This window comes from Festucalex cinctus, chromosome 11 (genome assembly GCF_051991245.1).
Source record: "Festucalex cinctus isolate MCC-2025b chromosome 11, RoL_Fcin_1.0, whole genome shotgun sequence".
Taxonomy (NCBI): Eukaryota; Metazoa; Chordata; class Actinopteri; order Syngnathiformes; family Syngnathidae; genus Festucalex; species Festucalex cinctus.
In genome coordinates this window covers 23,922,279-23,943,946 of record NC_135421.1, presented here as the reverse complement: position 1 = coordinate 23,943,946, position 21,668 = coordinate 23,922,279, and the positions used below count along the sequence as shown (strand labels likewise).

General features: G+C 40.8%; 2 protein-coding genes across 5 annotated transcripts in view; both read right to left on the bottom strand.

Moving 5' to 3' along the window:
• LOC144030178 (zinc finger protein 654-like) lies at window positions 1-9,931 on the bottom strand. The gene is made up of 11 exons (XM_077536236.1): window positions 9,210-9,931; window positions 8,237-8,382; window positions 8,074-8,155; window positions 7,844-7,979; window positions 7,536-7,738; window positions 7,219-7,355; window positions 6,386-6,527; window positions 5,861-6,145; window positions 4,640-5,731; window positions 2,627-3,357; window positions 1-1,675 (listed from the first exon to the last, which is right to left on the bottom strand). Exons 1-11 carry the CDS (start codon window positions 9,333-9,335, stop codon window positions 727-729), a joined length of 4,029 nt encoding a protein of 1,342 aa, XP_077392362.1. The 5' UTR covers window positions 9,336-9,931; the 3' UTR covers window positions 1-726.
• Window positions 9,932-11,336: 1,405 nt separating this feature from the next.
• Window positions 11,337-21,668, bottom strand: part of htr1fa (5-hydroxytryptamine (serotonin) receptor 1Fa) — a 45,810-nt gene continuing 35,478 nt past the window's right edge. For 2 of the 4 annotated variants that reach the window (XM_077536240.1, XM_077536237.1), the window contains exons 2-3: window positions 14,718-14,833; window positions 11,337-13,574 (exon numbers count right to left, since the gene is read on the bottom strand). In XM_077536240.1, coding sequence (XP_077392366.1) covers window positions 12,380-13,573 — 1,194 coding nt within the window. In that variant the 5' untranslated portion in view covers window position 13,574; window positions 14,718-14,833 and the 3' untranslated portion in view covers window positions 11,337-12,379. Of the gene's footprint in view, window positions 13,575-14,717; window positions 14,834-20,538; window positions 20,661-21,668 lie in introns of those variants that run through there. The other 2 variants (XM_077536238.1, XM_077536239.1) reach the window with 2 other exon arrangements.

Here is a 21,668-nt window from a genome sequence, read left to right as displayed (position 1 = left end):
TGCATTTTTTTCTCCATTTGTTTAATTAAACAGATTTTAGACAGTTTATGTAACAAAAATAGTTTGGCGTTATACCATAACAGTTTTTTTTGTTTACATTTGTACACATAAATAACCAAGTCTCATACATAAAAAAAACAAAAACATATCAAAGACGTTGATTTGTATACAACTTAAGTGACCCATTGCAGCTCATGTGCTACTTCCTAATTTCATAAAGAGCATATGATTTCATGTATTTTGGCAATTGCTTGAGCAAAAATAGCTCCACTTAATGACAATAAACTTAATTACACTGTGGAAGATCTTAAAAATAAATACACATTTCATAAATCAGATATTCCTCTCATGGCCAGCGAGCTTTTTGATTGGTCGTCTCAGCTCGAGCGTGACACATTTGGAAGACCGTCAAAGAAATATGAGTATTAGTACTCACGACAGATTAATTTGTCATTCATTCAATTTCTATAAATTAGACTGACTTTTAAAGACTAACTATGCAAGAAGATATATGGCCATTTTGACGTTTCTGATGATAAGCACCGAGAAACAGTCACAGCCTTCTTGATCCACATAATATATATGGTTGGTAATTGTCTAAAGAATGATTAAAAAACAAAAAAAATGTATCAGTGTACATTACACTTTAGTTGCAGTCCCTCTCATATCCTAACCAAAGTAAAAAAGAAAATGCACATATTTTTGGTCACATTTCAATAAGGCGTGTTAACTTTCGTCATCCGAGTCAAACCCAAATAGAGCCGAGCAGGTGTTGAGATTTTTGTGTTTCTGGAGTTCTTGAACGCTGTCGAAGGACGAGAGACACTTCTCGCATCGATATCGGACCTTCGCTTCGCGGTTGCCTTTGCTGAAGCACGCATCGTTCTTCATCGCAAAACTCATGTTGGTGTAAAAAGTGCAGGTTTGACTTGGCGCTTGAGCGCGCTCTTCCTCGAGTCTCCTCTTGCGCATGGACAGCTGAGACTCGTCCATGTAGGTGCAGGGCGGCAGGCGGGTGAAGGGCGTTTTGTAGAAGGGCGCGTAGGCGGGGTCTTGAGGGTTGAAGCTTTTGTGCTGCGAGATGACCGGCTCCTCCCACTTGCTGTCCGCGCCCTCGGCCATGGTGGTGTCTTTCTCAACCTCCTTGATGTTCAAAGGGTCCGGGAGGGGCTTCCCGCAGGTAAACCTGAATTTCTTTTTGTGTTTTTTAGGCTTGCTTCCTCCTTTCGACTCATGGCTTTGATTCGCTTCCTCGAATCCGTTGACGGGCTTTTGGACGAGCTCGGCGGAGGCCGCTTCTCTCTCCGGCGCGTTCGCCTCCGCGACGTTTGCGGATTGCGCCCGTTTGGCTTGCGACCACGTCTCCTCAATCTTAACCCTCTGCTTCCACGGCGCTTCGATGTTCAGCCTCTGTTGACGGTCCAGATCGTCCCGCTGCGGCGGCGGCACGTAGTGTCGCCACTCGTGGTCGAAGAGGCTGATGAGGTTGGAGAAGCGCTTGTCGCAGTTGGCGAACGCGCAAACGGGACTGAACGGGTCGTGGGCGCTCATGTGCGCTTTGAGTTCCTGCGCCGTCAAGAAGCGCTGGTCGCACTGCGCGTGGAAGCAGAAGTGCGGCAGCGACGGGTCGTGGCGCCGCAAGTGCTCCTTGTAATACTGAAAAAATTGGAGGTTGCTGATGGAAAGAAATAGGAACAAGGTTAACATGGGGGAAGGAATGTAGTGAAACATACGACAGTGTCTTTGGGCCACGTATATATATATATATATATATATTTTAAGAAGGGGTGCAATATTCTGAGAAAAAAACAAAAAACAAAACAAAAAATGTCCAGACTATAGCCATGCTACATTTCGCAAGTTTCTGAGTTTTTTTCCCCTCTCTCACTGCGAGTTTATTTCGCTTAAATGTATAAGTTTTTTTCTCACAAATTTGCCACTTTACAATGTCACGAACCTGCAAGATAATTTGTCATAAAGATATGAGTTTTGTCATACATTTTCCACTTTGTCACAAATCTGTAAGATTATTTCTCTTAAATGTATGATTTTTTTTTCTCACAAATTTGCCACTTTATGTCGCAAATCTGCAAATTTATTTCTCATAAATTTTTTCGGTCATAGATTTTCCACTTTATGTCACAAATCTGCAAGATTATTTCTCTTAAATGTATGATTTTCTTTCTCACAAACTGGCCACTTCACAATGGCACAAATCAAGTTTATTTCCACTAAATTTATTAGTTTTGTCATAAATTTTCCACTTTATGTGACAAACCTGTGACTTTATTTCTCATAAATTCACGAGTTTTTTGTCACAAATTTTCCACTTTGTCACAAATCTGCAAATTTATTTCTCTTAAATGTACGAGTTTTTTTCTTGCAAATTGAAAAAAAAAAAAAAAAAAAAAAAAGTTCACTTATTGTGAAGTGAGTTGACTTGACCGCGACCATATAGTACTCGTATCTCAGATTTGCACTCACAAGTCAAAGCAAAATCGGCCAAACGTCGGCTCGCATCTCCACAAACTTGACTGATTTTCGTTCCAGTTGACGTCATAAGAAAGTAGCACATTCAAAATGTTGGCCAGGCAGAAACCTCCCGACGTTGGGATGAAATTCTTACCGTCCGCAGAAGGTGCATTTGTGCTTGGCCCAGATGAAAGTCTTTTCCAGAACGTCGTCGTCGTTGAGGTGACATCTGACGGCGTGCTTGGTCAAGTTGTTGCAGTGTCTGAGGAACACTCGATCGCAGGTGGCCGACGGGCACAGCACAAACTTGCGGATGGCGTGGTTGCCGTTTTCTCCCGCCGCGTCCGCTTCGTCCTCCTTCGTGGCCGCGGCAGCTTTGATGACGACCAGGTTGTCTTGAATGACCACCTGCTCGTCCTCAAAGTCCAACAGCGCCGCGGGGGGTTCCTTGTTCTTGGACTGGGCCAGCATCTTTCTGATGGCGATGCGGATGTTTCGGATGATTCGATCTTCCCGACTGAGGGTGGAAACTTTGACCTTGCTCAACTTCCGAGGTTCCTCGCTCGGGGTCTGTTTTTCGCCGGGCGCCTCGGGTGGATTATTCTTTGGGCCGTTTGTGGTTTTGGGTACCTCGGCGTCGGAGTCTTCTTTATGGTTCTTGCACATTTCTTCGATGTGCTCCCAAATGTGCTTTTTGCCCACGACGAAGTGTTGGAAGCATTTGCCACAGATAATGCACCTGTTGCGTCTCTTGAGGTGGGCAATGCAATGCCTCAATACATTCAAGCCTTTATAGTTTTTCTTGCAGGTCTTACAGGAGAAAGTCAAATGACCGTATTTTTGTGCTCGTTCAAGCTTTTCCCTCCACGTCAGCTCCACTTTCACCTAAAACAAAAGACATATAATGTATATATATATATATGAATACAACGGAACCGCTTGGCCCAGAAAAAGTTCCATGGAGACGCTAACATCCGGGGCCATCCGGTGTGGAACCGGTCCAGTGGAAAAGTCTTCTCTGACTATGTAGGCAGCCTATCTATCCCATAAGAAACCATTTGTGCTTTTTGGAATGGAAGCTTTAGTTGACTTTTTTTTTTATTTCAATGTATGCAGTCAGTAATTTTACATTAAGTTGCACTTAAAAGGAATGTAAAACATTGAATTAATGAATTGTGTTGGTTATTTTCTGCCACTAGGTGGCATTAGTGTGTCATGTTGGACGCTGGTGTCAGGAACAGTAAATTGTTCTTTTCAAGTTCAGAGCAACTGAAATTTGGAACAAGAAGCAAGTCATGGACTCCAGGCCATTTTGTTTATTGTAAATTACAATTAGTCACCAGTACCTACAAATATGTATGTGTTGTTGTTTTTTTAATCACTTTTATGATTACTCAATTGTGTTATAGTGATTCTTTGGCACAACGTTGTATGTAAAATAAAGCATGAACAACAATTGTCTTTATATTTTTAATGCCTCTCAACATAATGCTTCTTAACTCATTTGCTCCCGAAAATGTAAAAAAGCGTTCTATTTTAATTATTGCCATGGTCCCAATAACGTATTTGGTTTTTTTTTTTTGTTTTTTTGTTTTTTTTTTTTTTTTTTTATGCAAGAGCATACAAAAGGCTTTGATGCAGCCTCTGACCTGAGGAGATCGCTTAAAGCAATGGTAGCTATTACAAAAAAAACAGGTGGCAGCAGAATATAAGAAATCAGGCGGGGCCATGTTGCAACTCTTTTCCCCCAGTGTTTTCAACGGGTTGTGAATAATGATGAAATTTAGCTACATTCTAATGCTAATTGTTGCAAAACGGAAACAGACACAAAAATATACTTTTTTTTTTCCTGATGAAAGAAGATACTGATTTTTCTTTTAGTAGGTTTCATGTTTTTCATAGCAATAGAACACAATATTCTGTGGGCCTTGCAAAATCAGTGAAGGAGCCAAGGGAGTTGCTTCAGTGAAAATGGCTGCGATTGAATGAGTTAATGCCATTTAAAAGCCTTCATTTGAGCAAAAAACATTTAATGACTTTCAATGCTTTTTTTTTTTTAAAGTCCCCTGTCCTAAAGAATATTTTTGGGTTGACTCCCCTTTTAAGGTGCACATGACAAAATGTGGATACAAACAATCTTTGGGATGGTAATAGTAAATATACTAACCTTTCTGTTTGATTTTTCAGATCCCTCAATATTTGGTGGGCCTTCCACCGTGTCGTTATCGTGTGTGGATAATTTTTCAGGGTCCCCTGTGCCACTGTTTGCAGACTTTACATGGTAATTGTGCATTAATTCTATTGCAGAGCTCAGTAATTCCTGGAGTGGCCCATCAAGCTCGGGGTCAGCTTCAACAGCTGCGCTAACAATCTGAGGAGGAGCAGAAGGAGCGCAAATATGGGAAGCTCCCTCTTGGCTTTGACAGCCGTCGTCGTGTCTGTCCTTTATATCCTCGGGTTGTGTCTTCGTCTGCGCACTCTCAGGTTCATTCTCCAGGTTGGGCATTTGGCCCAGAGTGCCTTTGTTGCCAGATTTCTCTCGCAGGCCAGATTCATCTTTGGGGAGGGATATCTCATTATCGGGGTAAGAGACCTCCCATCTCTGCGCAGGCTTCCTGCCCCGTTTTTTCCCTTTCAATACGACCACCTTCTTCTCTTGGACAGTCTGTGGCGCGTCCGGCCTGGGAAGACCTTGCAACCACCTCTTCTTCTTGCCTTTCCTTTTCAAGATTTGGCTTTTGACACACCGGGACAAATATTCTCTCTTTCGATTGAGTGGGAGCTTGACAGAAGTACAATTCTCTCTCTTGGTGTGATTGCGTCGTAGTGAATATACAGACTTGTAACACAAAGAGCTTGGTTTGAGATTGTACATGTATTCTGGGTCGTCACTTTGGTCGATTTCCTCATCTGACAAAAGTTTCCTTTTCAGCCCGCGGCCCCATTTTCTCTTCTTGACAGGTGCATTACTTGACAAGCTTACCGTGTGGCTATCAGAAGCACGTTCCAGTAGAGGGGGCTCGATCTCGGGTTCAGTCGTAGTGCACTTGTTAAGATTTGAGTCTTGAGGATAAGAATTATTTACACAAATACTTGTTAACTCCTCATTACAGCATTCCTCTTCTTCTTCTTCTTCTTGACCCATCTCATTGATAAAAGCATCCTTTGTTACTTTGTCATCTATCAACTCCAAGCAGTGGTTCCTGAGGGCCAGGATGCTCCAGAACTCTGGGTCAAAAGACAGATGTTCCTTCAGCATCTGAAATATGAGATGCAACATATTTGTTATTATTTAGAGGCTGACTTATTGAATAGCTTTGGGAGGGGATAAATTCGGTCACATTTTTTGAGACACCCTGTATAAATTCCTTCTTTCAGCTCACCCCACCTGCATAATTTTGAAGCGAACGTTGGTTGGGACGAGGCTCCGGTGAGGATGCGACTCCTGGTCGGGATGCTTGTAAAGCAGACGCACTGTTTGGTAAGCTTCCAGGCTTCGCTCCAGGCAGAACACCAGCAGGGCGCACGCTCGACAGATCTCCAGGTCGCCGGGAAGGAGGAAGCCGATGGTCTTGCACACAAGGGACTGAGCCACGTCGTCCGCGTGCGCGTCACACAGCTGCAAGGCCCTGGTGCAAAGCTCCATGCAGACTTGAACTCCAGCACCCCCCAGCTGGCACAACAAAGCCAAGAAGATCAATTGTGTGTTTACCATTTAAATGCATCAACTCGTTTTTATCACAGGCCACATCATACAGTGGTAATGGCTTCTCGCGGAGGGCTGTTATAACTGTGAAAAATCATGTAAATGTCATATTACATATGCCCCTGAATTTGATGGTTATGACACAAATTGAAAGACCGGCCAAAATTATGGCCAATATCCCATAAAAAAAGATGATCTGAGTCGTACCTCAGTGGTGATTAGTTTGATAAAGGGAAAGATGGCGCGGACGTTCGTTGCAGAGGAAGCCAGCCGCGTGCACTCAGTCAGGAAGTCCTGTTTCGACGGGTGGACTCGAAGCTGCAACCTGCTCCAGATGAACACCAAGTCCCTGACAGAAAACAGTGGAGGAACAAGTTTGATTGATTAGCAATGTTAAAATGTTCTTCAGATTGTTTTATGATGCCACCCCAGCACAAAAGGGAACAAATAGAGACAAAGAAGATAAGCGTTTGTCCCGGCTGTTTACATCAACTGCATCCAAACAATGGCTAATTATTATCAGTTTCTGAGTGTGTACCAACAGAGCGACCACAAAAGTAGACGTTTCCTTTCACTGGCTGCCGACAGAGGCTTATTTCATTTAGCAATAACTATAAAGCAAGCAGGAACGCGGCCTGCCAACATTTCCCATCAAGGTGCACACATTTAATGAACTAATTAAGTGAGGGAAAACAGATTAAAAGTGCTCAAAGGCCAACGGTGAGCTTCCCTCTTTCTTATGTGCAGTTTATTGATTATTGATTAACATTCTTACATGACTGAAAGCCTATATTCGACTATTATGTAATTGTAATTTGTAGTTGGTGGGATAACTCCCGTTTGATGATCACCGTCAAACAACCCCACCATATTATAAGAAAAAAAAACGATGGTAGTCAGACTAACCATAGCAGTGAAGCAAACACTATTCTAATTTTGTTGATATAGAGTATAGTGACAAACAAGTTTGAAGTTGCTGGCATCCACCTGAGAAGAGGCAGTCAGAAGCAAGAAACTATAACCACAAATAATCTTCTTACCATATGTAGTACATATTTCCATTGTGTAGCTGCTGGGCAAGGAACACTTTGCAAAGTGACAAAAGGAGCTCATCTTTTTCATCTCGCTCAGTGTTACAGATTATTTCAACTGCATCACGGCCATCAATCTTTGCCATCTGAAGAGGAAGAGGTACATTTAGTTTAACCTCATTATAGTTCGCCAATATTTGAATTTATATTTTAACTATAGTGAAATACAAAATGCCTCATTTCTTTTGTGTATTTTTTTTCTTAGCTGCCTTTTACTTTTTAATCACACAACAAAAGAGATGACATGCAAAACCTGTACTCAGTACCTGCTTGTGAAGGTGTTCATGCAGCGAGGCCTTATAGAGACAGGTTAAGTAGGCCTGATGCAGGAACAAATGTTTTCCAGGCTTGTGGTTCTCCAGGCAGACTCTAGCCAAAGCCATAGCTTCCTGTATTCTCTCACATGCTTGCAGATAGCGAATCCGCAACTCCAAAAAAACAGGCAGCTCTGAGCTTAGGTAATCATCAACTGTGCAAGGCAGACAAACAGTAACATACGTATACATTACTGCTTTTAACAATAGTTTCTTTTTTATATATATATATTTGGTAACAAAATATAGTCAAATTTTACCCGCTTTGGGAGGCAAATATGCCTCCTTCAGAATTGCTTGCAACACCTGGTTTGCCCATGGACCACCAGCTTTTATGATCAGCTTTGCATGCTGAAGATAGACATTCCTGTACCTTAAAAGCTCAACGTGACATGCCTACAAAGAGAAAAATTAGTAATGATGAACAAATTATTCAACTACGTAATATAACGGATAGTGACTAAAGAGTCGGAGAAGCAAAGTTTGTCACCTGATAGGAGTCTAGGATGTCTTTTAAAGGTTTTTCCCCAAATTCCTCTTTGCTGAAAAACAGTAGAAGCTCAAAGATACTCCTGGAAGACAAGACATTTCCATTACACAAAGTCAGGTCTTGATCCCTAAAGCGGGGCTTCACTGTATAAGAGATCACTCACAAGGCCAGGCGGCTGAGAATATTGTGTACATGCTGACAGTCATCTGGGAATTTGGCCGTGGCTTTAGTGAAACCGCACAGCGCTGTCCGCAGCACTTTAAGTTGAGGCAGAGGAACCTGCCATTGGCTCGTGTATGCTTCAACCAACTGGGAACATGAGAAGATGCACAAACATTAATAAGGAAATTATTTCAAGACACCAGCATGAGAAATTGTCGGACCTATCAGTTAGTCAGAATTCAAAACAAGTTGATGGTAGAAAGTACAATCTGTATTTTTTTTTTATTGCCAGTCATACAAGAGAATACTAGCTTAGTGTTCTAGGCCCAGATTTCACAATGAGCAAATAAATCTGTGTGCAAATGGATACAATCATCATTATTTCAATACATATTGTACACTTTTGGTGACATTGCAATTTGGCGGTATGCTAGAGATTTCTCTAATGTGTATCTTCATGGCTCAAAAGATGGATGGGAAATACTAAGCTACAGTGTCCATTTTGCTGTCAAGTCATTTTTCTCCACATGCTTACAAAAGTCTGAACACGAACCTTTTTTGATCAACCTAGTTCAATATTTTAACCAAATTCTTATTGGTGAATAAATAGGGCTTTATACAACAACAATGCAATCACAGAATAAAGGTGTTGCATGCTCTTTCCAAGGTAGCAACGGATCCATGACGTTAGTTAGCCACTCGTTAGCATAAAGCTATCATTGTAAACAATCACCCAATACAACGTAATGAAACGTTGCTTTTTCGGGGAGTAACATCACTGGAAGTTGACCTTAAATCTGTGTTTATTTATTTTCTCAGTTTCATTTATAATGCCCACATGACAGATTTAGCACACAATAGCATCAATTGTTGCTAACCAGAATGCTAACATCAGGCAGTAACGCTATCAGTGTTTGACAGGAGTCAACACACCAATACGCGAAGAATACCGAACGTAACTCGTTCCTACGTACCTCACAAAACCCAGAGCAGTAGTCTTTGCTTTTAAGGGCGGACACATCGCTGCAATACCGACTGCACAATGATTCTAGAGCTAATTCCAGACCGTCAGTTTCTATATCACTTTCGCCGTCCGCCATACTGCCTAGCGCATCCGGCGCATAGTCCAAGTTGCCAGGTTAGACACAATACATCCCCCAATCAGCAAACTCTACAACCTGGCATCTCTACAATTAAAACGTGTAGTGATTCCATGTAATAAAGGCGACTGTGACATCGGACACTTAAATAAAATACTTAAATTTAGTTTAAAAAAATATATATATAAAGAAAAAAAAACTTAGCAACTGTATCATGTGCTTTTATAAACAACACTCGGCAGAATTTGTAGAATACAAAATCGTCATGTCAATAACGACTGGGGGCACGCACTCGCAGCACTTCCGCCAATTATGCTAACTTCCGGTTGAGACTCAACTTTGAAAGGTAAAAACATTTTATGCTATTTCAAAGTCAAAAAGTACTAACACGGACATATTAAACATATCAAGGGTTTCGACCTTTGTGTTAAATAGTAAAATATTCCACAATCCCATGCGGTCGTTCATACCGAGAGGCTGCATATACTTTATGTAGGAAAATAAATCTGACTAAATAAATATATATTTATCCAGAACCATTAAAGCATTGTTCTGTAATCAATAAAACTACATAACGAAATGAAAAATGCCATAGTAATAATCCAATAAGTAGAGTATAAACGAAGTGCGCATCTCGAATTCAAGGTGCATTATGGGTAGCGGTGTGGTGCATTGTGGGTTGGCGAAACTACCAAACGGTCATTGAAAATGAATTGGATCTAATGGAATCGGCTCTGAAAGAAACGTTTCAACCGCTGGAAAGCTGCAGTTTTTCTTTTCTTTTTTTTTTTTTTGTATTTTTTTTTATTAACATGCATAGCATGTGGTTTACTGACATCGGGGAAGTTGACTTGCAAGCTTTAAAGTGTACAGTTACGTAAAGGTTGTCACCACTCAAATCTCCGCCATTCAAATTGATAGGGTAGTTGGTCGCCTCGTTGTTTTTTGTTTTTTTTTTCCTCGCGCATGCGCAAACTCAATGCGCACTTTGCTTATCATGAGTGTCTCCGCAAATTGCACTGCAGTGTTTCATTCAGCCACAAGGGTGAGGAACAACCTCACAAATGGGCTCTACGGGCGCAGAATTTAATAAGAGCCAGTATATAAGCTAGAAAGTGTTTAAATTGTACAATGTGCATATTCACATCATTCTTGTTGTGCTTTTTTTTTTTTTTTTTTTTTTTTTTTTTACAGTTACAGGACTATACTCTCCATTATAATATAAGAGGTGTTACTGTTTATATGCAATTGCATTTTGGTTTTGTTATTTAATTTACATTGGCCTGGCAGCATATTTGAAAGAGTATGTATAGGCCAAAACCCCAATCACAAATATTGTAATAAATAATAATAAAAAAAAAATAAAATAAAAATAAAAATCTCAGTATGTACAGCACGGTGCGCCTCCTGGCTAGCACACTTACAGTAACTCACAAATCTCAGATTCAGGGGTCCAATCTGGGCTCCGACCTTCCAACATGGAGTTTGCTCTTCCCCTTCGTGCTTGTGTGAGGTTCCTGCGGGTACTCCATCTTCCTCCCATATCACCAAAACCTGGTTATGTTAATTGCAGACTCTCAAATGTGCACATTGTAGATTTGAATGTGTGAATGGGTGGTTGTCTAAATGTGCCCTGTGATTGGCTGGCTGGTGCAAGGTGTAGTGTGCATCTTCAAGTCAGATGGAATAGGCCGATAAAACCTCAATGACCGTGTCAGCCAAAACTAAGCAGTAATAATGTCCAGGCATTCTAAATGAACTGTCCAGTGACAGTAGTGTAAACAGAAAAGCTTTACTTAGATTTACTGGCTTTAACAACCTTTTAGTGAACACAAAACATTTTACATTTTCCTCTAATTGGCTAATTCAAACCTTTTCTTAGTTATTATTGAGTCCATTCAGGTAGGCTACTTAAATGGTATGCTTAATCATCAAATCTCTTCTCAGAAAACAAGAAGCAACTTCATACAAACATGAATCTGAGGCATGTTTATTGGTAATTGATGAGAAGGTAACATACAACAAATTAACTTTATACAACGACTGACCACTCATAAAGACAGTACATGAGACACCTTGTTTTTGCTTATAAGGCCTCTCGCATACACCCTCACACTTGACTCATCTCCAATATTTCCATCAACGTATTATCTGCCCTGTTGGAGGCAGTAAAGGAATAGTAGTTCTATTCCAAGTACTTGAGTGGGCGTAATGAGGATTTCTCCACCAGTTATTTTCACATTCATTATTTAAGTTAATGCTGGATAAGTGATGGGAGTGATCTGGGACGTACGTCAGGGTGCTAAATGGTTCAAAGGTAATAAATAAATAAATAAATAAATAAATAAATATTTTCAGGACTGTGAGAGAAACATACAGTACAGTTGTGCAAAAATAATCCAAAACATTTAAAACTGACGCAAGCACAATTTTTTTGGCCTCCACGTGCAGTTTATTTTCTGTGTATGCAATAATAATAAAAATATCCACTCTCATATTGTCTTTATACAGTACATAGACTTTTCTAATTCATCAAAAATTACATTTGAATCTTTCCCTGTAACTAATCAATGCTGTATTCATTAATATGAACACCGTCAACTCGTTTGCATTTTTTTTTTTTTTACGTTCTGAGTTTCAGCCAGCAGCTTGGGCAAGAAAGAAGGGAAGCCAGTAAATGGAAGAGACAGCTATTTCTAGACCTTTAAGATGGATCGCCAGTGCTCAAAATGTTGGCATGGAAAAGGTCAGCTTTCTAAGAAAAAAAAAAAAAAAGGAAAACACGTCAATGTCCTACCACTCACTCCAATTAACACGAATGAGAGGCTATTCTATTTATAACAGGGAATGGATACTGGACACTTATTTGATGCAAATCTCTTTTCTGATGCTTTGAGGCTGCTGGAGTGCCCCCGTGGAGTGTGGCTGAAAATGAGAGTCACTCATTTTCCACTTCATCTCCCTCTAAGTCAAATTTCAGGTTTTCCCTCCACTCCACTCACTCGTTTGTACCACACCGGTTACACGTTACAGCGCATTAACCATCAGAGGTAACTACTGCACCTAACCAGTCTCTGGAACGCCTTCTTGAAGTCCTCGTTAAAGATGGTGTAGATGAGGGGGTTGATGAGCGAGTTGATGTATCCCAGCCACGTCAGAAAGTCAGCCATCTCCACTGACGTGCTGCAAGAGCTGCACGTGTTGACGATCACCTCCTTGACAAAAAAGGGCAGCCAGCAGATGACGAAGGCTCCGATGATCAAGCCCAGCGTGGACGCGGCCTTGCGTTCCCGCGAGCCCGAGATGCGCGGTCCTTGGGAGAGCTGGCTCCTCCGCGACTCGCTGCGTGAGTCATGCCGACGGGCCTTGCAGTGGAACTTTTTCACCGAAATGCGCATCCGTTCGCGAGGCGCCTCCTCCGTCGAGGGGTCGGAGAACGACTTGTCTTGCGGGCTGACGGGGTCCGGGCTCCGGGGACCCCCGTCTCCGGCGTCTCCGGCGGGGTAGGTGGAAGGGATCATGCTCCCGTTGGTCATGCACGAGTGACGACTCGCCCTGCTGGCCTCCCGACGCATGTAAAGGGTCTGAGCGGCCCGGTAGATTTTAAAGTAGAGGATGAGGATGAGCAAAAGGGGGATGTAAAACGCCCCGAGGGTGGAGTACAGGGTGAAGGCGATGTGGTGGTGAAGGATGATGCACTGGTCTTCCTGATCTGCGTCCCCCGTGTAGTAGCGCCACAAGAGAGGAGGAAGCGAGATCAGGATGGACAAGAGCCACACGACGGCCACCATGGCTCCCGCCCGGGCCCCCGTACGTTTTCGCGAGTACTCCACGGCATCCGTGATGGCCCTGTAGCGGTCGACGGCGATGGCAGCCAGGTGGAGGATGGAGCACGTGCAGCACGTGATGTCCACGCTCAGCCAGATGGTGCACACCACCTTACCCATCACCCAACTCTCTTTCTGAATGTATATGATGCTAAAGGGCATGACCAGCACGGCCACCAGCAGGTCGGTCACCGCCAGCGAGCAGATGAGGTAGTTGGCGGGGTGGTGCAGCTTGCGGGTGACGGCGATGGCCGTGATCACCAAGCAGTTGAGGAACGTGGTCACGATGGCCAGCACGGAGAGGGTCACGGAAAGGACGATCTTCCTGGGGGGCAGTCGGGCGGTCTCCAGTGCGTCATAATCACCGCTGCTTGTAGCATACACCCCTTCAGTGCAGTTGGGAAAATCCATTCTGCAAGCAGAATTAAGAAAGAATTTGTCATGTGTGTTATGGTGTGACTTTATGCCATGAGTGGAGTGGATCGGCATGATCAATAAATGTATTATCATTTTTATTGATTAGTCTCATCACAACAGGGTTATGTTGAGACACGGTCACTCGGTCAGCAAGGCTCTTGAAATTGTGTGAATTTATTCTCAATATAGTGAGATAAAAATCTTTAATTCAAATCTATTGGAGGAAAAAATTATTAAAAATCTAAATATTTCTTCTAACACAAACAATTCTTCAAAAAACTGATAAACATTCAAAAAAAAAATGGTGGGAATATAGTTGAACTTGTAGTACATGTTTTGCAGGACATCATGTTGGGCACAGTCTGAGGCCAGGGGGAGGGGCATGTGTGACCTTTGGGGACGTACTAGAATAAAGCGTAATTGCACAAACTCTCCAGTAGGTGGCAGTGGCGCTCTCATTGTCAGAGGGTGCACAAGGAGTATTAAAGGGATACTTGACTCATTGAGTCAATTTCAGCAGCAAAAAAGTTAATATTTTGTCCAGAATGAATGTGATAACTTATTTTCCACTTGCTGCCGACTGAAGATGACATCACCTGTGCCGAGGAAGCAAGGTAACGACCAATCATGGATCAGTTAGCGGACCAAAGCCAGCAAACAGGTGAGCCATGATTGGTCGTTACCTACTTCCTCATCACAAGTGATGTCATCTTCAGTCGACAGCAAATAAAGTTATGAATTATACAAGAAAAAGGAAGTTATCAAATTCATTCTGGACAAAGTTGTAGCTTTTTACTGCTGAAAATGGTTCAATGAATTAAGTATCTCTTTAACTCCAATGCAGAAGTGTATACTTCAATATTTTCTTCTTCTTGGAGAGGCTTAACAAAAACTCATTGAAAAGCACTATGCTAACGCTAAACTTTAGCATGATTCTCTTTCGCCTTACTTAGCGTTGCAGATTAGCTAGAGCCGTTTGATTTCAGAATTCCAAAAACATTTGATACTTTTGAGGTTGCCATAAAAGTTAAAAAAGATGTTTTTATGAAAAATATCTAGTGGTCAAGGTCAAGATCTGAAATGCCTCAAGGCGGTGGTTTGAGATGTGTTATTCAAACTCAAAACTACACACTGCTACCTGTTAAGTGTCTACCGCGTGGCCCGCAGTGATTTTTAGACAGCAGTAGAAGTCCTGCACTGATCTGTCCTCCACGCGAGCTCTGCCATTACATCACCTCTGTCGCTCATCAGCACCTGGAATAGACAGCAAAGAAAGCGATAGTAAGAAAGTGGGTGATGTAAAAAAAACAAAAAAGACATTTGCAAGAAGTTGTTTGTGGATTTTGTGATTCCTGCCCGTTTTTTTTTTTCTTTTCCTGCATGATTCATGCCCATTGCACAAAGCAAGGTCCATAAAGCCACGCTTAGATGAGTTTGCTGCGCAAGCATTTCAGACCCAACCCATCAAACACTTTTGGGATTACCCAGAACACAAAATGGTCGGCCAAATTGCCTTGTGTGATTAAAAATGTACATTTCATGATGCTCAATCGAGACCCGCACTTTGCAGCTTTACGCTTGTCCGTTCTCCAACAATTAGACCTTTGAATCCAAATCCTCAGGTATGAAGTGTCATTGCTGCGCTCCCTCGCACTGGGCAGAACTTATCCTGAAGACATGAGTGGGAACTGTTGCTATAGAAACACGAGAAGTAGACCTACAGTACTTTTAATGCGATAGAAGCTGAGGCAGCCAAACTCTTTGCCGAGACCGTTCGATTCCCTTCTGCTACGCGGGGGTAGACCGGGCAGGGGGAGCGAGGGGTACGAGTCATTAGGACAAACTTTTGATAGTGCCACTTGATCGATAAATAATAAATAAATAAATAAATAAATAAATACATAAATAAATACATAAATAAGTTGCATGTTTAGATGTTTGTGCCCCATTTAAAATATCAGATAAAATCAGCTGTCACCATTGTGAAGTAGATAAGATTACCCCCCCCCCCCAAAAAAAAAAAGAAACAAAACAAAAACTGCTGTTTAAAGATAGATAGATAGATAGATAGATAGATAGATAGATAGATAGATAGATAGATAGATAGATAGATAGATAGATAGATAGATAGATAGATAGACTTCCATCAGCACATCATGCAATTACATGCCAGTGATGCCCACTGAATGAAATGTCATTACATTTTCCAAAACTTATACTTCACTGCACAGTCACTTCAGTGAAGTTTTAACAAAAAACACATTTACTGAGAAGACTCAGCCACAGTTGATTATGCTTCATTGACTGTGAAATTCTTACTTTTTTTTTTTTAACTAAATGGTTTTACAGCTTTCCTGGAATGAATTGCTTCTCTGATGTGAAAAAAATGGCTGTTTGTTTCGTGGTCTTTTGAAGATATATTTTGTTTTCCACCCACTGGATGAGGTTATTAGAGTTAGCCATATGCATTAGTGTAGATTACTTTTGTGCAGAATGACATAGGGGTGCAGCTGGAAATGCTTGTGCCCTAATACATATATAATTATACTGACTATTATCCAGCGCTTTGACAGAATGCGTGTACCGTACCGTGTCAGCATGTTGCTGAGGAAATCATCTGCTTGTATCATCAAATGTTCTAAACTGCAGGCATTTTGTTCAAGGGCATCTCAAGATAAGCCGTACTAGGCCAGTGTAGATTTAATTTCTCCTTCATGGAGAGAGAGAGAAAAAAAAAAAGGCTTGTGCAAAAATTCACAGAATGGGCAAAACAAGTTCATTTACTGACTGCAGTGGTGGAAGAAATATTCCGGTCAGGAATGTGCGTATATTTCCATGGAAACAACATGAGAAACTGTTCAAAGTATGTAAGTAAGTAAAAACAACAACATTATACTGTACATTATGCTAGAAGTGCCCAAGATCCTGTAAATTGCATTTTCTTCAAAATGCCAATCATATGAATACTATTAAAAAATAAATAAAAAATCTATGAAAATTAGGAGTGTTCGGTACCACTTTCTTCTGACTTATATCAGAACGAGTACTCACCAACCGAGTACTGATATTACTAGTACTTTTGATACATAAAATTTTAGTTAACACATTACAGGTATTTGTCAACAAAGATCTTTTCTTTCTGACACGTGATGATTCACCAATGTGTCAAACCACTACAATGTAGTGGCAACTACTAACAAGGAGGACTTACTTGATTTTAGATTTTTATTTTTTTTTTTCCTTTAATATCGGTGTCTATCGGCAGCATTCATAAAAACTCAATACCTTGAAATAAGTACGGTATCAGCGCTATACCGATACCTAGTATTAATACCCACCCATCCCTACTGGAAATTAGGGATATTCTTCTACTTCTAATCTTCTGATTAATAATTTTGACTTTAACACAATTTCTGACAGTCTTTTGCTACTTTTTTTTTTGTACATTTTCATCCAGAAGATACCCAAATTATTATATTAGCTAGCATGACTAGCTAGCTTTGATTAAATACAGGATAAATCATGTTTTTTGTTTCGGTTGGGTTTTGTTTTATTTTGGTGAGTGTGTTGTGTTTGTCTGGTGTTCTTGTGTGTTTCCCCTGTCTCGTTATGTCCGAGTAGGTCCAACTGTGTGTCATTCCCCTTCCCAGTGTGTGTTGACCTAATTAGTGCCTTCTGCCTGCTGTGTTTCCCAGGTGTGTCTTGTTAGTGTCTCATTAGTGTTGTATTTAGTCAGTGGGGTTTGTTCACGCGTCGAGGGAGCAGTGTCTTGTCTTGTCTTGTCTTGTCTTGTCTTGGTGTGGAGTGCTGCAAGTGCTTTGTAGTAACGTTTGCTATTGGGTGAAGTTTCTCAACATCTGGTCAAGTTTCTCCCCCACATTCTGCTCCAGTGTCCACATTCTGCTCAAGTCTCCACGTTATGCTCAAGTCTCCACGTTCAACTCAAGTCTCCAAGTTCAACTCAAGTCTCCACATTCTGCTCAAGTCTCCACATTTAACTCAAGTCTCCACGTACAACTCAAGTCTCCATGTTCAACTCAAGTCTGTCCACGTCAACTCAAGTCTGTCCACGTCAACTCAAGTTTGTCCACGTCACGCCAACTCAAGTCTGTCCACATTCTGTCCAGTCATCATGCCAGGTCTTCTTGTGTTCCCCAGTCCCTTATTTAGTTTCAATAAATAAAGTTATTCTCATTCCTGCCTTGCTCCCTGCCTGTTATCTCCGCCTTTGGGTCCATTCACCACAACCATACACCTCAGATCATAACAGAAATTAAGTTAAGAAATTCCTGTTTCAAATTAAGGGTTGACGTATAGTTGAGATAACCTAAATCAACTAAATGAGCCATCAACAGTGCTCACTGTGAAGAGTAGCTCCGGGCAAAAATGCTGTATCACATTAAAGCATGACCTCTTCTAAAATGTGTTGTTCAAATACCAAGGAAGCTGAAAAGCAAAAAACAAAACAAAACAAAAAACCTGCCAAGTGTTTGACAATTCAATTAACCCAACCACAACAGCAGAAAAAAAAATCGAACTACTGTACCACAAAATCACAAAATGCCCCCAAATTATACAATAATCTAAAGGCGGGTCAACTCATGTGACATTTAATCTCTTTCTCACTGTCCTCTTAAGAGCGGCGGCGAAGCCTCAGCGAAATCGGCACATGCAGGATAGCGAGCGTCTGCTTGTGAAGAAGGAGAACTGTGCCGTGACTGACATTTATTTGCATCTCCAGACAGCTGCAAATAAATAATGCCCGGACGATAAAAGGGCACAGAAACACTCCTTTGGCTTTGTCTGCTCTATCTGTTTAGTATTGAAGCGAGGATACACCGCGAAAGGCACCTTCTAGTGTGATGGAATCAAATGAAAACCTTTTTTTTTTTTTTTTCTTCTTTCATAAGAGCACAATTTATCATGCGGATGCAAAGGAGACTTCAGCATAAAAACTTAATGTAATTCATAAATGCACACGCATTCAAGAAGTATTGCAATGTCATTTCCAACATTCCAGACAGATTCAGCATCAAGCCAGTGAATGAATGAACAATGCTGAGCGTTATCTTCCCCCAATCAAAAATAATAGAATAATCCACCAAGTTGTTGTCGAATTGGGAAATAAAGTACTCCCAAACATACTGTAAAGGAATAGCTTTTCCACCAGCTTCTACCTGTGAAGCATTTCTGAATGCCACCAAAGCAAAACAGCCTTGACCCTCCCCACCTTTGACTAATACAAGCACACAAAGATTCAAAGTACAAATTAAAAGTTGTTCTAGCAAGTTAAAAGTGTAAAACTGTGAGCACATTCTCGTGCGTAGGTTTTCTTTCTCGTGACAAATGCGTATGTCTCAGCATGCCATGATTGCGTTCGTGTTTGCATCACTGTGGGCGCTTGTGTATGCGAATGTAATTCAAACAGGTGCATTGATGCTCTCGTGACTCTGAACATAATGACGTGATTAACTCGACATGCGATTTCCAACTCGCATGCAAATGTGGCAAAAGTTGGAGACCAAACTCAGTCGTTCCTTCGTGGCCATTTGTGCTTAATGCATGACATTCGAGTGAGTCCAAATCGATTGATTTGGCATATTGCTAACTGGTTTACTACATTAAACAGGAAGTCAACCCCGACATTTTTATTTTAAGAAAATGGATGGATGGATGGATGAATGGATGGATAATATAATACAATATAATATAATACTCTAAATAATTGTGGTTAGTATGGTATGTTATTTATCATCATCATTATAATTACTGTTTTGACTGTTTAGTGGTGTTATTAATTAATTATTGACAAAAACAGCAACACTGAATAATGAAAAAGCTGGTAAGAAGAGGATTAGATAAATATTGATTCTGAACTTCCACAGATTATGTATACAGCTGCATGCTGTTTTATGACCTTTTTAATTGTCTCTATAATTGCAGCAGAATTGTGATGGTATTAGGACGATTAACGGGTAAGTCCCAACTAAAACCCAGGTAGCCTATCGAATGCATGGCCCACCTCTCACTGGTTTCGCCGATCTGCTCACTGACTTGGAAAACTTTTCACCCCCACCCCCAGCTAGTTATTTTTGAATCTATTTACAAGCTTTGTACTGCAACGGTGTATTTGTCATAGCGCATTTGTTTATCCTTTCTCTTATGTAATCATTGTTAAGTTTGTGAATGAATATTTAAAGCCTCATTTAAATGCGTTGAACTTGTCAATGTATGCAAATTGCCTTATGGGAACCTGAACTCTCCCATATGCACATTCTTTGACAGTGGGAGCGTTTTCGAGTCCACTGGTTATTAATAATTCATAGCTTCATGATTATATGCAATGGGAAGATGATTACCTTTTTGTTTTAGAGCTTTGAGATTTTGTTTACCAGCAGCAAACATAATTTTAGACAAATCTTTGAAGCATGACTCTGACTTTTCAAATCGGGCATTAACGCTCATCGAGGTACGTAAAAATTGCTCAGATTTAAGGCAAAAGTGAAGAATACTAGATTTGTTCCTCCAGAAACATTTATTTTTAAGCCTCTATGGTAATTACAAATCATCAGTGGGAATGTGGGAAATAGTTTGCATAAATTAACTACTAAAACGTCTTTGAGACATTCATCCTTCCATTTTCTAGGTCACTTGTCCTCATTATGTGGCAGGTAAGATGGAGTCTCTCCCAGCTGACTTTGGGCAAGAGGCAGGGTGCACCCTGGACTGGTTGCCTGTCAGTCAAATGCCACATGAAGGCAAAACATTCACAAACACGTTCGCATCGACAAACAATTCAGAGTCTTCAATTAACCCAAAACGCATGGACACAGACAGACTTTGTGACATCAGTCCATAATATTTTCAGACAGTACTCAAAGTCACACATAGTTTGCATTACAAATTTATGTCTCATCAATAATGATTGGTTTAATAACAAACTACTGAATTTGCGCCACCTGTTTGAGCCGATATCCGATTCTAAACCATTTGCTACTTCTGAAAGTGACTTATCTCCCGTATCCATGCCTTAGCAAGCCTGTGAACGCCGCGGCTCCTCATCAGGCGCTGAACTCCCCACGCGTGAATCGATACTGCAAGTGCCGCTGCTCATGTCTGTATAAGGGACTCAGCCAATCACGTAACTGGCTCCGCCTCATGTCATTTGATTGACAGGCCAACTCATTCGGCTGTAAAACGCCATTGTGTAAAAGAAGGCCATTGTGGAAAAGGACAGTATGAAATAAAAACGGACTTTGTAAAACAAAGTTTTCTTATCTTATAAAACCTTGGAAAATAAATTAAATGTCATTATTATTATTTTTTTAAAGTTTGACGTTTGTAAAATAATCATTATTAAATGTTTAATCAAAATAAAATATTTGTTACATATTAAATCATTAGCTCCCAAAAACGTATAAATACGTCATATTTTAAATGTTTTAAGTGCCCCAAAGACGTATTTATACGTTTGTTTTTTTTTATGCCAGAGCCTAGAGAAGGCTTTGATGCAGTCTCTCTACTACAGAAAATGGTTGAGTGGCAGCAGAGTATAAGAGATCAACCAGGCCATATTAAAACTCCCACAGTTTTCCCACAGTTCTAAGCAGAATTGTGAAAAACGATGAAACTTAGCTATGTTCTATTGCTAATTGCTGCACAGCGAAAACAGATAGGAATGTACTTTTTTCCCCTGATAAAAGAAGAGACTCTAATCTCTCTTTTGGTATGTTCCATATTTTTATAGCAATAGAACATAATATTTCGCGGGCCTTGAAAAATCAGTCAAAATCCAGGAAAACACTTAAGTGAAAATGGTTGGGAGTGAATGAGTTAAAGAATAGCATAACACTTTTCATAATAATACTAACACTTCATTTTAAAATTTAATGTCCATATTACATAATTGCCTGTTATTTATCAAAAGGACAGTTATTTCAAAAAGGCCTTTTTATTAAATGAGTTTTGACACTTTTGGGCTTCCATACATGTGCGCCTTGTTCTGCCTTCTGTGGTAATGACGACGCTAATCGCCCTCATGTGAAATGTAGTTGAGTGAATGTGAAACTGCAAATTGGAAGCATTTTTT

Bases quoted from the DNA above. Each gene is read 5' to 3' on its own strand.
- LOC144030178 (XM_077536236.1), bottom strand. From the start codon at position 9,335: ATGGCGGACGGCGAAAGTGATATAGAAACTGACGGTCTGGAATTAGCT. The intron at 7,739-7,843 runs GTAAAATTTGAC...TGCCTTGCACAG, and splicing joins ATATTTGCCTCCCAAAGCGG to TTGATGATTACCTAAGCTCA. The intron at 1,676-2,626 runs GTAAGAATTTCA...TCTTTCCATCAG, and splicing joins AAATGCACCTTCTGCGGACG to CAACCTCCAATTTTTTCAGT.